General features: G+C 37.9%; 1 protein-coding gene across 1 annotated transcript in view; it reads left to right on the top strand.

Annotated features, from left to right (window-relative positions):
- Rfx3 (regulatory factor X3) overlaps positions 1-16107 on the top strand; it is a 258666-nt gene that overhangs the window by 162885 nt on the left and 79674 nt on the right. The window contains exon 5 of the mRNA XM_050159633.1: positions 633-891. Coding sequence (XP_050015590.1) covers positions 633-891 — 259 coding nt within the window. The remainder of the gene's footprint in view (positions 1-632; positions 892-16107) is intronic.

Here is a 16107-nt window from a genome sequence, read left to right as displayed (position 1 = left end):
CATAAAGGGTAGTCACTAGTTTTCCATGGATGGGAAGTGACACGAGAGACTGACTGCTCAGGGTCCCAATCGTGGCAGATCTCAGCCTTCCTAACAGTAGCTCATACATGAGATTGTATGCAAGGGAAGAATTTGTGAACAGATTTCTTGCAGCGTGCTGACCTGTTGATGGGTTGGAGATGAGATCCTATGCAGGGTAGATGATATACGACAGTAAAGAAACAAGGTTCTGGGAGAGGAACTCAATCCATCTATTGGTGGGAATACAGAATATTTCGTAGAAGAATACAGAAGGTACCTGGTTTCACAGCCAGGACATTAATAATGTGTTTTTTAAAATATTTGTATCAAAACAATCTTTCCTGGCATGCCTTTAATTCCAGCACTTGGGTGACAGATGCAGGTGGATCTCTGTGAGTTCAAGGCCAGCCTGGTCTACAGGAGTTAGTTCCAGGACAGCTAGAGCTGTTAAACAGAGAAACCCTGTCTCGAAAAACAAGAAAAACCAGAGAGAGAGAGAGAGAGAGAGAGAGAGAGAGAGAGAGAGAGAGAGAGAGAGAGAGAGAGAGAGAGAGAACAATCTTGATATAAACAAGCTAGTAAATTTTTTTGTTTTTCTTTTCCTTCTAAAGCCGAACAACAACTTATCCCTATACAGAAACACAGATGTACAGCCAAAACACTGGAGGAAATTACTTTGATACTCAAGGAAGTTCAGCACAGGTGACAACCGTGGTGTCCTCCCACAGTATGGTGGGTACTGGTGGTATTCAGATGGGCGTCACAGGAGGACAGCTCATCAGCAGCTCCGGAGGAACCTATCTGATTGGCAATTCAATGGAGAATTCTGGTCACTCAGTGACACACACAACTCGGGCCTCCCCAGCAACAGTAAGTGTTTCTCATTTTATTTCCGTTAGCTTCTGTGGCTTGTATTGTACTGTTTTCCTCTATGGAGGGAATCAAACCACACAGACTCGAGTAGGGCAAATTGTATTATGCAGTTTTCATATCCTGCCACTTTATAGGATGTAACAGGTAGCATTATGAAGAATGTTACTGGCATGTGTGCCCTAATTCAGTAATTAGAAAGTCTTTATCAGTAATAGAAAGCTACATATAGAGAAATGAATTTTCCTAATGTAAACACTGACTTTGCTATATTTTTTGGCTCATATCTGGAATCTTAGTATACAGAGATTGAGGCAGAAGGAGTGTTGTGAATTCAAGGCCAGACTGAATTATCTAAGCTATACTATAGTTTGTTTATACATTTAAAAAACTGGTTTGCTTTTGCAATAGAAAGTCACATGTACTTGTTTTATCAAATTTATAGTGACCCTAGTATTTGTTTTTTTTTTAAAAAAAATTATGTGGATACATGCCTGTTTTCTTGGTTAAAGAGAGGCGGGGGGAGGATTGTGAGTTTAAAGCCAGACTGTGCTATGTTGTGCGGCCGTCAGGAGATGTGTTGCTCTGTGCTGTATTTCATTTGCCAGAGTCACATTGCATCTACAAAGAAAGCTCTGGGAAGCCCTGGTGACAAGTGATTCATATGTATGACACTTGTGTAGGTGCTGTGACCAAATGATGAATGAAGACACATCTTCATATAGCACTTCTCAAACATTTAAATTTAAATATGCATTTTGACAGGGAAGGATGGCTTGCCAGTATGAGAGTATTAATTTGCTGAAGTGGTTTCAGGAATATAGGAAGTTATATACCATTTGATATCATCAAGCTGTAACGTCACTTATGTATAAAAGGGAGAATGATCATCTAAAACAAAATAGCAATGGAATTGACTTCTTACTTGATTCATATGAAATAGTGGTTGTGGGCTAGGGTTGTACTTCAGTAGCATCGTGACAGTGCTCTGTGTGTTCAGAGTCCTGAGTTCTACCCCTAACCCTACAAAAACGTAGGGAGTGTAGTGATAGGGTTTTGTATTAAGTGTATACACACTTTTCTCATTTTGTTACCATGTATTTTGTTCTTGAAGTGAAATGAGGAAGTAGTGAATTAGGGAGAAAACAATAGCAGTATGAGGCCTCTAGTTTTCACTTTATGGGTTTTCTTCAGGATGTTCTATGTACTTTGTGTTACTCTTGTGTATTTGTTGTACTGATTTGTTCACTCTTTCATCATTATTATTGATCTATCCCTCAACAAATTTTAAACCCTCTATTTTTATTGACTTCAGTGTTTTTTAATACCAGAATAGCTGTTCTGAGTAGATTTTTTTTTGCATTTTTGTACATACTTTTGAAGTGCTTTTTTATATGTATTGTCTCTTGGTTTTAATATAATAATCTTATACTTCTAAATTTTTCAATCATACACGTGTTTATACAGACTACAAAATAAAGAAGTTACCACTAATCAGCCATATCCTCTCTAGCCTTGTTGCTCTATCAGTAAAACAAAGTGCTATACTAAGTAATTTTTTTATTTAAAATAATGACAATTACAAAAATTATGAAATAGCGCAAGAAAAACAGTAAGTTTATATTTATCACAAAAGGAAAATGGTACCCATAGTTTATAGGTGCCTATTGCAATACATGTCAAATGTCATTTCCAGTGGTAGGCAATGATTTCTCAAGGCTCTATGAGCTGTCTCATTTTCACTTCATCTACTCTCTCATGCTGATATGCCTTCTTTCTGACCTCATCCTTTCCTACTTCATCTCTTGTGGCCATTCCCATTTGCCTTCACAATTCAAACTAACCAAATATCCCCAATAACAACTTGATTAATGTTTACTTAATTTGCAAGTTCTGTTGCTAAATTAACTAAACATTATATTTCATGTCATTTAAATATATATTTAAAGGCATTAAAAGGATTAATTTTATAATTTTTTAACCAGTGGATGCCTTTGTTTTTGTATACAGAATATGCAAGATTACATTACACCTAGTTCTTCCACTATACAACTTTGAAATCATTTATTATTATTTCAGTTTATCAAATGAACCCATAGATAACTGAGTTATAGCAAGTAAGAATGGTTGGAACTATTTTTAAAATAGCAATTTATTATAGGTATAAATAAATCTAGGAATAAATTTGCAGTCAGTATCCATTTCTGGGGAGTTATGAGTCTGATGTGTTTCCAGTTAGGGTTGCTTTCTTTTTACAACAATAGTTCCTTTTTAACCGAAAACATTAAAAGTTTACCGAGAAATTTTGTGTATGCAGGCCCTCACTGAAAGCATAAGATAGTTATGAGTTATCTAAACCTATCTGTATCCATCTGTCAGTGCTTACTAGGTTTCTTGAAATGCATTAATAAGCTATATATTTAATTTACATCTCACCTTAATAATGCTGAACATATTAGTTCAAATCATAGTGTATGATTTCTTTTATCACTTTTCAGTTTTATTTATTATAGCAAATTAGCGAAATTAAGTGTTATTTACCCCTGAAACTTTTCATACTTTTCTTCTCTTGCCAACTCCTGAAAATCAATACATTTCTTCATTGTTTTGATGACTGGAAATTGGCATGCTTCTAGTAGGTGCTTCTTGCTGCCTTGTGTCTTTTTCAGTTCCCGTAGAACCGTAGGCATGTCTGTGAGTACAGTGTCTGGCAGCATGCCTTTCCACACTAGGCCATATGCTATATGCCATTTAAGTTCAGTTTCTCTGACTGGTCTTGTTGTGCCTGTAACATGTAGCATAGCTAATATAATCGACTATAGAAATTGGTGGTGTCTTAGCCAAAATGCCTGAGTGCAGAAAAGAGACACCTCTCTACATCTGCAGATCTCTCTTCTGTGGACTCAACCAACCTCACAGCAAACGCTTGGGATAAAATTACAGTACGTGTGCATACTTTTTGCTTGCCATTCTTCCCCAAAAGATGTAGTATATTAACTATTTTCAAGCATGTTTACCGTGTGTTAGGTTTTATAAATAATCTAGAGACAAAATAAGCATTCTGGCGTGCAAGATCGCTCAGCAGGTAAAGGTACATCCACCAAGCCTGATAGCCTGCACGCATTCCCCAAGACTCACATGGAGAAAGAGAAAATTGACTCTCAGAAGTTGCCCTCTTACCTCCATATGTGGACATGCACACATATACACGCCCACACACACCTCACTTCTTTTGTTAAAAGAAAGTACACAAGTGTTCTGATAGATTGTATCTTAAATAAGGGACATCTGGTATCTGATGAACATTTATGATAAACAAGAGGCAGCCCTAGTCAGCCTGGCATTGCTGACGAGCAGAGCTTGAAGTGCTGTGGCGCCACCAGCTCACCTCATTCAGTTGATAGGAAACTGATTAAGGTCCCTGGGAACACAGCTGAGCACCATAACTCACTTGCAGGCTGGGAGTATCCTACCTCCGTCCTCAGATGTGCTCTTACGCAGTTCACTTGTGTCTGTACAGAAATATTTGCACTCAAAATTGTTAGGAAGAACACCGTGTCCTCAGAAGCTTAATGTGCAAACAGCCTCTTATGGCATGCTATGGAAGAAGGTTTGTGATTTTACATAAAAACTCCAGTGGAGAAAAATCAAAGATCATTTCCTGGAATACTTTGATGCCTAGCCTAAAACATCTTATCGGAATCATCTTTGCTCTACTACAGTCATCTGGATTATCTGCAGAATTTTTATTTCAAGTGTTATTTGCTTTAACTTTATAACTTTAGATGAAAAAAGCTTTATTAAGGTGATTTAATATTTCATATTTGGCTTGCTATAAAGGTAATGAATTTTATATTATGAATATATTATGTGGCAAACTATTAGTATTCCTATTTGATGACAACACTACTTTTCGTTTTACCTGTTATATCATGTGGTCATTAAGAACCCATATCTTGCCGGGTGGTGTTGCCACACGCCTTTAATCCCAGCACTCGGGAGGCAGAGGCAGGCAGATCTCTGAAAGTTCGAGGTCAGCCTGGTCTACAAGAACTAGTTCCAGGACAGGCTCCACAGCTACAGAGAAACCCTGTCACTAAAAACAAAACAAAACAACCCAAAAAGAACATAAAGAACCTATATCTTTATAAATTATATATGTATATATCTATATGTACATATATATTATAAAATACATACATAAGACATTTTATGCTGATACTAAGATTTTTAAGAAATATTAACAGTTTTGTTGGATCACCATTAGATATGAGTTTAGCTAAGTAGTGATGTAAATAAGTGTTTTTAGATTTAATTCGACTGAAGTTAGGGATCTGTTGTTGCTGTGTCACAGACCGTAAGGTATGGGAGTTGGTGACTGTCATGAGTCTGGACTCATCACACTCCTTCCCTCTGACTGTGTCACTCTCTTCCATTCATTTTATTGGAAATTCTTGGCTTGTTTGTTTGCTTATTTTGATAGCATCCTCATTCATAGAATTTAAGAACTTTGAAAATGAAACAATTTTCATATACAAAGCAAAAACTTGTGACTGCAGTGATATTTTTGTGCTCACAACAGCATAGTATATCTTATACTTTCCTTGACAATAAATGGCAATATGATTTAAGAACCTTTACTCAGTCCTCTGTTAAGCAAAATATTATTTGTATTTCTTATTTAGTTATTTTTGTTCTTCATAAATAAATAATATTGCATTAGGCATTTTGAGGCTGTGCTATAAAATTAAATTTAGGACCTATATGTAATAATAATGACATACATTTAAAAGTTTTTAGTATAATTAGATTCTGCCAAAAAAGGTAAATAAAATATGTTGATTATAATATCTCTTCTAATTAATGTAAAATATACCTTAACTATTTGATGTGAATAAAACTTAGCTTACTTTATATAATGTAGAGAAATCTGATTCATTTTAGAATTTTAGGTGTTTTTATTTCTTTTTCCTGTGCTTTAAGTGTTCATGAGTCCATGTAACGTATGCTCTTTCTAAACGAGTAAGTATTTTGAACTGCGCAGAAAACCACTTGCCTTCTTAGTCCCTTGTGGATGTTATAGTAATGGCCATTTGTTTTATTTCAAATTTTGTTAATTTTTATATGAATTACTCAGCCATTCTTAAATTGTACATTGAATAGGTCAAATAACAAGCATGGTATGTCTTCCTCTCTCCCTGGCCTTTTTGTCTTCTCAGAAGCAGTCACTACTTCTAAGTCTTTAGCGTTCATTCTAGAAATCTCCCATAAGTATACAAGCAGAAGAGTTTATTTTTTCACACAAATGGAAACAAAATAATTTTTAATTTCTTTTACCTCTAATGATGACATAGAGAACGTTTTTCATACCGTGTGTATCGATGGCTTTCTTACATTTATAAAAATAATTAGGTTAAAAATAGCTGATTTGTCTATCTTACTATTGGTCTTTGAGCTATAGCTTTATAGTTACATAAAACAATGATTTGTCTTCTGTAATGGTAAGCTGGGGAGAAAATAATTTTAAAGTTGGGAATATGTATAATTGTATATAAGTCAGATTTCTTACTGTATTAAAATGATGTAACGTCCCAGCTAGCATGTTTAAGAAAGCAGTACTTATATGAGCAGAAGCATTTCTCTTTTGCTAAGACCAAACTGAGCTTTTAAGTGAAATTTTCAGATGGAATACTAGGAATCTTCTGCTTCCAGCACAAAATCATAAAATGACTGAAGGCTCTGGGACCTCGTTTTAGTTTTTAATTAAAGGGGACTTTGACATGCGTGTAGTCTCCATCCATGCTTCTGCGTTCCACCCAGCAGCTCCCTCTTCCAGCACATGAGGCAGAGGCAGTAATTCTACACTTAGGGCTTAGGCCATTCCACTCCCAGAGATCTGGATAAACCAGAAGACAAATGAAATGACAACCTCTGGTCTCTTAAAGAAACAGAAGCCCCCGAATTTTTAAAGATGTTACAGTTATGACTAGTTTATTTGGAGAGGGAGGTATTTCATATTGTAGCTGCATTTCAGACAAAATAAGTCTATTGCAATATTCCAGAAATAGCTACCTTTTATTTTGTATAAACTCTAAATCAAAAAGTTTATTAGCACTGGTAAATAGTAAAGTAAGTTGTGTCCCTTGTGGCTGGTTGTATTGTTTTGTCTTGATATTCCTTCAGTTTATAAATAAAACTTCAAATCTACTAGTTGAATACTAACTTAATATTTCATTCATAAAAATTTGGTATATAGCTATAGTGTGAAATACATTGGTGATATATTAAAACAAACTTTTTTATAACACTTAAGTCAATGTCCGACCCATAAAGCTTAATACTTCTTCCTGATTTGGGGGAGAAACGCAGCACACACGTGAATAATTAGTGCTGCAGAGAGCAGGATTTTCTCATGTGCTCATGTTTATGAGTTCAGCTTCCACAACATGGAGTGCGATACACTTGCTGTGTAATAGTTACAGTTGTGTTTGCCATCCGCAGAAGTAGCTCCTTTATTCTGTTATATTTTCCTTCTGTAGCTTGGATTCGATTATAACTGCAGTAAATTTCATAGGCTAGAAGGTTTGTTATATATTCGCAGATTATTAGAAATAATTTTACACATTCATTTTCAAACTTTTTGGTGTAGATTTAATGAGTTTTCCATTCGTCTTATAAGAAAGAAAGATAAGATCACTCTTCTCTTAATATACTTATTGTATAGCCAAGGTGGCCTCAGGTTATTGATCTTCTGGCTTCAGAGCCCTGGATGCTAGATTTATACATATATAAATCTAGGTACACGTAGATAATGTGATTTCCTTAATATGTTTTCAAAAGTACAAGAAAGATGCAAAAATCAAGAGATTGCAACAAAACATGAAAATGAAAGAGAAATTGAAAAATTAGAATTTGAGTTGATGTGGTGGTATCTGATAAATTACAGAGAATTTGATGAAACCATTTAAGAGATTTAGTGAGGTAGCTTCAAATTCTGGGATTAATAGTTCCTAGATGTAAGTAGTGTTAGCAAATATAATCAGAACAAAGTTATAGTTTACACTTAAAAAGGGATTGTCTCAGCCAGGTGGTGATGGCGCACGCCTTTAATCCCAGCAGTCATGAGGCAGAGGCAGGCATATCTCTGTGAGTTTGAGGCCAGCCTGGTCTACAAGAGCTAGTTCTAGGACAGACATCAAAGCTATAGAGAAACCTTGTTTTGAAAACAAACAAATAAAAAGTGATTGACTCTGAGGTATTAAGATTAATATTAAACCTAGATCCCAAGTTTCAGAAAGTCCTTGATTAGACTTTTGGAAGTTTTGAGAATGAAATGAGGTCTAAATTTAATTACAGACTTAAAACTATTTGTACCCAAAATTTTGCCTTGAGTGAATGTTATGTGTTTGTATTCATGTATCTGAGTTTGAATTATCCTCTTATTCCATATTTGTATCATTTCACAGAAACATGTGTGTGTGTGTCCTGGAATTAAGGTAGGGTCACATGCATAAAACTGTGTACTACCTCTGAACAATCCTACAAGTTTCTCTCCATGAACCTCTGAATAATTATTAGCTGCTCTCATCAACCGTGAATTTAATGACCTGGTGTGTGTTTCCTTAGAATATGTCCATGGAACTGGCTCTGTCACTGAAAGCTTGTCCTTTAAGACTAGAGTTAAAAATCTAAAGCTAACATCTCGGGTTTTTTTTTTAAGTATATCTGGTTAGTTTTATCACCTCATTATTTTAAAATTAGGATGTTAATTTTTTAAAATTTTTATTTGATTAATTTTTGAGTCACCAAAATCCTGATTGTCTTCTAGTAATTTTGCTAATGTAAGTTCAAAGTTGCTTTAGAAAGGCACAAAAATCAAATAATACTTAGACTTCAAAGTCTCTTTTTAAATAGAGCACTTGCCTGTTTATGCTGCTTCGGTAATAGTGACACTCTGATTCTGGCAAAGGGGAAAAACAACCTTTGACTGCAATTTAGTGAAGCAGTCCTCAAATGTGAGTATGTACTCTAGGGAGCATCCCTGAGCCCTGTTCCCAGAGTTCTGACTTAGTGACTGCTGGCAGAGGGCCCAGAATTTTCAGTCCTAACAAATTATAGTAATCACTGCTATTGCAGGGATTATATAGACTATATACAATAGTGAAGATGTTCTTACCACTTAGAATAAACTAGAAAAGGCTAGGTCCATTTTCAAATATAAGCTTGATCTTTAACTCTATCGCTTAATGCTAACTCAGCAGGATCCTAAAGGGCAGTTCTAGCCCCTGGCTTTTCTAGTGGCCATATCATCATAAACTGAATATATATCAGCCTCATAGAAGGTGAAGCTGTAAGTTCACAGAGTAATCACGCCCAACAAAGACAATGCTTTGGTTCCAGTCCACCATCTAAATTTAAACACCAACTGTTATCAGAAAACATCTGATTTATATAGATTTCTGATCCAAATATTTTCTTCTTTTTCTCCTAAATACTTTCAGAAGAACTTCAGGTAATAATAATAAAATAATATCACCTTTCAGGTCAAACATGTGTCTTAGTTAGGGGTTTGTTTTTATTGCTGTAAAGAGGCATCATGACATGGCAACTCTTATACAGGAAAAATTTTAATTGTGACTAACTCACAGTTGAGAAATTTAGTTCATTTTCATCATGGTGGGTGTCATGCAAGCAGATGTGGTTCTGGAGAAAGAGCTGAGAGTTCTACATCTTGATCTCCAGGGAGCAGAAGTGAACTGACACACTAGGCCTTGCTTGAGCTTATATGAGACCTCAGAGCTTGCTTCTAGTAATACACTTCCTCCAACATGACCACACCTACTCAACAAGGCCATAGCTCCTAATAGTGCCACTTTCTGTAGGCCAGGCATTCAAAGACCTGAGTCTGTGGGGACCATATCTGTTCAAACCACCAAACATGTGTTCATAAATTTTACAAATTCTCTAAAGTCATTTAAAACTATCAATGAATAGAATTGGAAGATTTTATATATTACACTGTTTGTAAACCCTAAAATCTGTTTGTTCTAAGTGCTTACCTGTAGTGGTCATTTTGTCACCCTTGATTGTTTTTGAAACAAGATGTAAAGTAAAACTGTGTGGATGTGTTCTGGACAACTTCAGGCTTTTTTTTTTTTTAAAAAAAAAGTTAAATCAACAGCCTATTTTGAATCCCTCTCTGTTGAAATAGGAGCAGCGGGGCTGCATCCCCAGCACCCCAGCTGCCTGCTAGCTTATGCCCGAAATAACAACACACAAACTGTATTCGTTTAAAGACTGCTTGGCCCATTTCTATCTAGCCTCTTCTCTGCTAACTCTCGCACCTGGACTAGCCCATTTCTAATAATCAGTGTAAGCACCCCAAGGTGCACTTACCAGGAAGATTCTAGCCTACATCCATCCTGGGTCAGAGCTGCCTGGGAGAGCGGAGCCTGGCATCTCTGCTCCAGAGAGCAGAGCTGTCGGGTCTGAGCTCACTTCCTCTTCCTCCCAGCATCCTATTCTGTTTACTCCTCCCACCTATGTTTTAACCTATCAGGGCCAAGGAGTTTCTTTATTGCTTAACCAATGAAATCAACAGATTGATATATGACACTCCCACATCACCTCTCAGTTAGGCTTCCTTTTAATATCTTATCAGTATTGAATATCGATTAACATTTTCCCTAATGTTACAGTTTTAAAAGCAATACTATGGTCAGCACTGCAGTTACCTGGGTTAAAGGTAGGTAGTCCTTTGTGCATTTCTCAGGCCTCTTGAAGGAGGAAAAAAAAAAGACTCAGCATAGACATTTAGAAAATACTTAATCACTTGACCTAAACTGATGATGATTTAACTACTTCATGCAAGGCATCTAAAACTTTTAAGTTTCTGTGAGACATGCCTTTATGTTGATACCCAGGACTTGTGTTCATGAGTGCATATCAGTATGCCCTCACATATGACTGTCTTTGTGCCAGTGTGGGCACGCATATGACTGAAATCAAAGCTCCTATATCATTTGCAGAGCCATGCTTGTTTTCTTCTCCGTTTACTCTCTTTAAACACGTAGCCACCATGTTGGGCATCCTCTACTCCTGGCAGACATTCCCTGGTGCTGGCACCTCCAGTTTCTGATTGTCCATGGCACCTTAAGCTCTGCTTTTACATCTTTACCCAGTGCTTTCTTCGGGCCCCTCTAAAGGGAGTCTGACCCTGCCATACATTTTGTAATCAATAGATATCTGGAACAATGGTACAAGACTTGTTGGCTCCCTCATCCTTACATCTTTCATGCCAGGCAAACCACTACCATGTAGAAGATGCTACTGTGTTCTGCTGCTGACTTTGGCTGGAACCTAGCTGTATCAGCCTTTGTGTGCTGACCCCAAGGGAACACTTTCTATGGTCAGGGAGCCCCTTCAGAGTCTTTCTGAGTTTAGTCCTGATCTTATCAAATGCATTTGCATTTTCACAAGTTCTAGCCTTTGATTGGTGGGTCTCATCCTCAGTTACCTCTGCTATTGCCCCAGTGCTTGGAGGCTAGTTTCTTTTCATCATTACAGCGTCTTTGTTTTATCGCATGCCTTGGCTCAATTTTAAACCAGTTTGAGTTCTTCCTGACAAGCTTCACACTTAAAAAAGACCTCTCTGCCCTCTTGTAGCTTTAGTTTTTTGAGATTTATTTTTTTCTACTTTTGATTATGTGTATGTAGATGGTTTGTGTGTGGGTGTGTATGTACATGAGTTCAGGTTTCCACAGAGGCCAGAGAAGTCAGATCCTCCTGGAGCTAGACTTACGATTTAAAGCTTCTTACTGTGGGCTCTAAGAACTGAAGTGAGGTTGTCTGCAATAGCAGTCTACTTTTGAATTCTACGCCATCTCTCCAGCCCCGCAGGGCTTTCTCACTGTCAGCAGAGGTTAAGTATGCTGAATAATTACCATGCCTCAAACTGAATTCTATCCTACCTTAAAATTTCTTACCCAAAACATATTAGCCTTTCATTTTAAATTTATCTCTGCTTAAGGTTTCTCTACTAAAGCAAAATACAGTCAGATTCTTTTTAAACATATAACCTGAATGGTTTCTAGTCTACCCAATATGGTCCTTCCAACCTCTGAAATCTCATGATCTGGGAATCTCCTGTTCCCCTTTCTCTCAAGTATCCTTTTTTTAAAAAAAAAATTGCTTAATTTTATATGTATTGGTGTTTTGCCTACATGTATGTCTGTGTGAGGTTGTCAAATTCCATGACACTGGAGTTACAGACAGTGGTAAGCTGCCATGTGGTGCTGGGAATTGAGCCAGGGTCCTGTAGAAAAGCAGACAGTACTCTTCACTCCTGAATCAGCTCCAGCCCACCTTTCTATCTCAAAGATTCTTACTCCACCTGCCATCAAACAGCACATTACTCTTTACTTGGAGCATTCGGAAGCTTAAAAGGCAGTTTGGGAAGGAGGGCTTCGTTATGACTCACAGTCCATCATGCCAGGGCAGCGATAATGGCAGGAACTTGAGGTAGCTGATCATATTGCACCCAGAATCAGGAAGCAAATGGAGATGTACATACTCACTCAGGATCCACCTTCTCTTTTCACTCAGTCCATTACCTCAAGCCATGAGGTACTCCTCATGGTTATAGAGTCTCCAACCTCCATTGAAGGATCTAGATGATCCTTCAAAGGCATGCCCAGAGGCTAGCCTGATCTAGATAATTCCCTATAGGCATGCCAAGGGGCTAACCTGGTTGAGATCATCCCCTATAGACATGCCTAGGGCTTGTCTTCCATTTGGTTTTTAGATCCTGTCAAGTTGATAATCAACATAAATTCACAAATATAAAGAAAAATAGTTTGAATTTAGAGTAATAAGTTCTTGGATTCCAATCAAATTCAGTGGCCACACAATCTCAAGACAGTCCCTCAGTTCCTGAGAGCCATAGTTTTCATATGAGCAAATAAACATAGTCCATGGAAATATGCTTATCCTATTTTATGAGATGGTTGTAAAAATCAAATAAAAAAAGGCTGAAAAATCCATCTGAGAGTCACGAGGATATGCCTTGACTTATAAAGAAAGTAATCATAAATGGGATGATATAATTGTTCAGTTGTTCATGAACATGTTAACACATTTACTTGGATGTACATGAATATGTATGTAAATACATGTCAGAGGGATCCTTTTTTTGCATCCTGTATGAATTATCTAAAACACCATCTCTTTTATTTTTGTTGTCCAGTAGACACTTACTTTCTTGGCATTATGGTTGCTCCAAAATAAGCACTGTGTTCTAGTCTCTCATTTACTTATACCAGAAGCATTTATTTTCCTGAATATTTTAGAGTCATTTATTTGACTTTATGTATATAATATTTTGCTTGCATATAGTTGATGTACCAAGTATGTTCATGGTTCCCATCGGTGTCAGAAGAGGGCATCAGATCCCTGGGAAACAGAGTTATGAATGATCCTGAGCTGTCTGGTTTGAGTGCTGGGAACGGAAGTCAAATCTTCTGCAAGAGCAGCTTATGCTCTTACTACTAGGCCAGCTCTCCAGCCCTATTTTACTGAAGATTTGTAGAAGAAACTGAAGACTTTTCATATTCTCTAAAACATAGTTATGGGCCTTCTTTTCCTTGGAGGTCGTTGGCTACCCGTTGGTTACTGGCCCACAAGGGCTAAGGGAGCAGAAGCAGTGAGTAAGGTGGAAAGAACTTCCGGGAGACAGCTCATTTTATTGTTCCAGGGGTGAGGTACGTAAGGGTTCTCAGGGATATAGACAAGAAGGGCTGATTGGTCATGTCATAGCACCTAATTGTCATAAGGCAAGAGGAAAGATCAGAACTTAGGTACCGAGTCATATAGCTTTTGCATGGTGCTCTGTGCAGGCTCATCTTCACATAAGGTCAGGCATCTGAGCTTAGAGACAATCTCCAAATAAGGTGAGTAAGTGGAGAAGAGGAGGCCCTGTTTATAAAGGGAGTCCTCCGTATTGTACCTCTCTCAGAGAGCTATCCGGACATGGTGACTGTAACCTTAATAGCAGGGTTCTCCAATAACAGTCACAATTGCTTTGTAGCACCCCATTCTGTCTATCCATTCATTCTGCAAATGAGTATTTTCCTCCAACCACCCTCTCAGGGGGTTTCAGTCTCCTCTAACCTCAACCACTGAGTAGAGAGAGCACTTAGGTGTGGTAGCAGCTTAGCAAACTAAGATGCCATCCCATTCGAGGCATTCTTCTTTGTTAGAGGCAGTAAGAGTGATAATGACAGCAGAGAACAGTGCCGGTGGAACGTCACTTCCATTTCATTGATACTATGCACTATTTTAGAGAATGGGTTATCAGTCTCCTTTTGAATATGAACAAAGAATAAAAATGCAGGTTTTTTTTTTTTTCATAACATCCAAGCACCATTGGCCCCTCTTCTCTCTGGTCTTCTTTCAGTCAAGACCTGGGGGGACTTTTCTCTGAAGTTCCTTTTGGGATATTGGTTTGTTGTTGTTGTTGTTGTTGTTGTTGGAAGTGACTTAGCGTGGCTCTGCATGCTTGGAGACTGCCACCTTATTCAGGACTCCAGGAAGGCAGTGTAGTTTTGGTGCTGAAAATGTTTTCAGCCTGAGCTTTGAGCTGCATCTTTGTTAGTTCTCTCTCTCATGAGATAATACTGTGCCCTCCTCAAGTTCTCCCTTAAGGTGTTAGTGAATCTTTGTAGGAACAATGTTGAATTCATTATTATTTCTCCTGGATGAAAATACTGTATCTCCCTACTTCTAATTGTCAAATGCCAATTCCTGAGAAATCACAGAATATTCACTTATTGCTCTAGTCTGTGACCTTTGCACATTTGATATATTTTTAAATGTATTTTCCATTTTACAAAGTTCATGCATTGTTTTTTTTCTTGAACTAAAATAACCACTTGTAATTATACTTATTGCCACATGGTCATTTTTTTTATTTTATATTCCAATCACAGTTCTCTCTTCTGCCCCCCTTTGCCTCTTCTTCAACCCCACCCCCATCCACTCCTTCCAATGGGTAAGGGCTCCCATGGGGAGTCAACAAAGTATGGCACATTAAGTTGGGGTAAGACCACGCCCCTCCCCCCCTCTGCATTAAAGCTGAACATGGCATCCCACCATAGGGAATGGGCTCTAACAAGCTAACTCATGTACCAGGGATAGATCCTGGTCCCATTGCTAGAGGCTCCATAGAAAGTCCAAGCTTCACCACTGTCTCCCATATATGGAGGACCTAGTTTGACCCCAGGGAGACTCCACATCTATCGATCTAGAGTTCATGAGTTTTCATAAGCTTGTTTCAGCTTTCTCTAGATTTCTCCATCATGATCTTACCTCCCTTGCGCATTTATTCCCTTCCCCCTCTCTTTGATGGGGTTCGCAGAGCTCAACCTGGTGCTTGATTGTTGGTCTCTCCATCTGGCTCCATCATTTATTGACTGAAGGCTCTATGATGAGAGGTAGGGTATCCACCGATCTGTTTGCAGGGGAAGGCCATGCTGTCCACTATTGCTAGGAGTCTTAGCTGGGGGTCATCCTTGTGGATTTGTGGGAATTTCCCTACCAGGTTTCTCCCTAACCCCATAGTGGCTCTCTCTACCAAGACTTCTCTTTCATTGTTTTTCCTCTCCATCCTTGCCCCCCACCATCTGTGCTCACCCCCATCCTCCTCTCCAGCCCACCACATAGTCATTTCTACTAATTCATTACTGTATAAGTCAAATTATTGTTGCTGTGACAAACACTTGAAAGAAAAGGAGATAGAGAACAAGGGGAGATTTATTATAACTTACAGTTTGAGCCTGCTGTCTCCTGGTCCTGTGATGCCAGAAGCTTATGGCTGAGGAAATTACCTCATGATGGCCAGGAAGCAAAAGAATAGGCAATCAAAGCCACTTAACACCTTTAAGAATGAATACTTTCCTTTTCTTTACATTCTGTTCCTTCACATTTCCACTTTTCAAATAAGCCCAGTAGCTGACAACCAAGAAATCAGCACTTGAACCTCTGGAGACATTTTATAATCAAATTATTACATTCTGTCCCTGTTCCCCAAAAGCTCACGGCTGCCTCATAATGTGAAATGCAGTTACTCTATCCACAAAAGTCTCCAAAGTCAATAGTTCTAAGATTGCTCAAAAGTCCAAGTTTAATGGCTCTGAAGCTAAAGGCAAACTCTTTGCATGA

This window comes from Alexandromys fortis, unplaced genomic scaffold (genome assembly GCF_014885135.2).
Source record: "Alexandromys fortis isolate MF-2015 unplaced genomic scaffold, M_Fortis_MF-2015_v1.1 scaffold_10, whole genome shotgun sequence".
Classification (NCBI taxonomy): Eukaryota; Metazoa; Chordata; class Mammalia; order Rodentia; family Cricetidae; genus Alexandromys; species Alexandromys fortis.
This window is presented reverse-complemented; position numbering and strand designations above follow the sequence as displayed.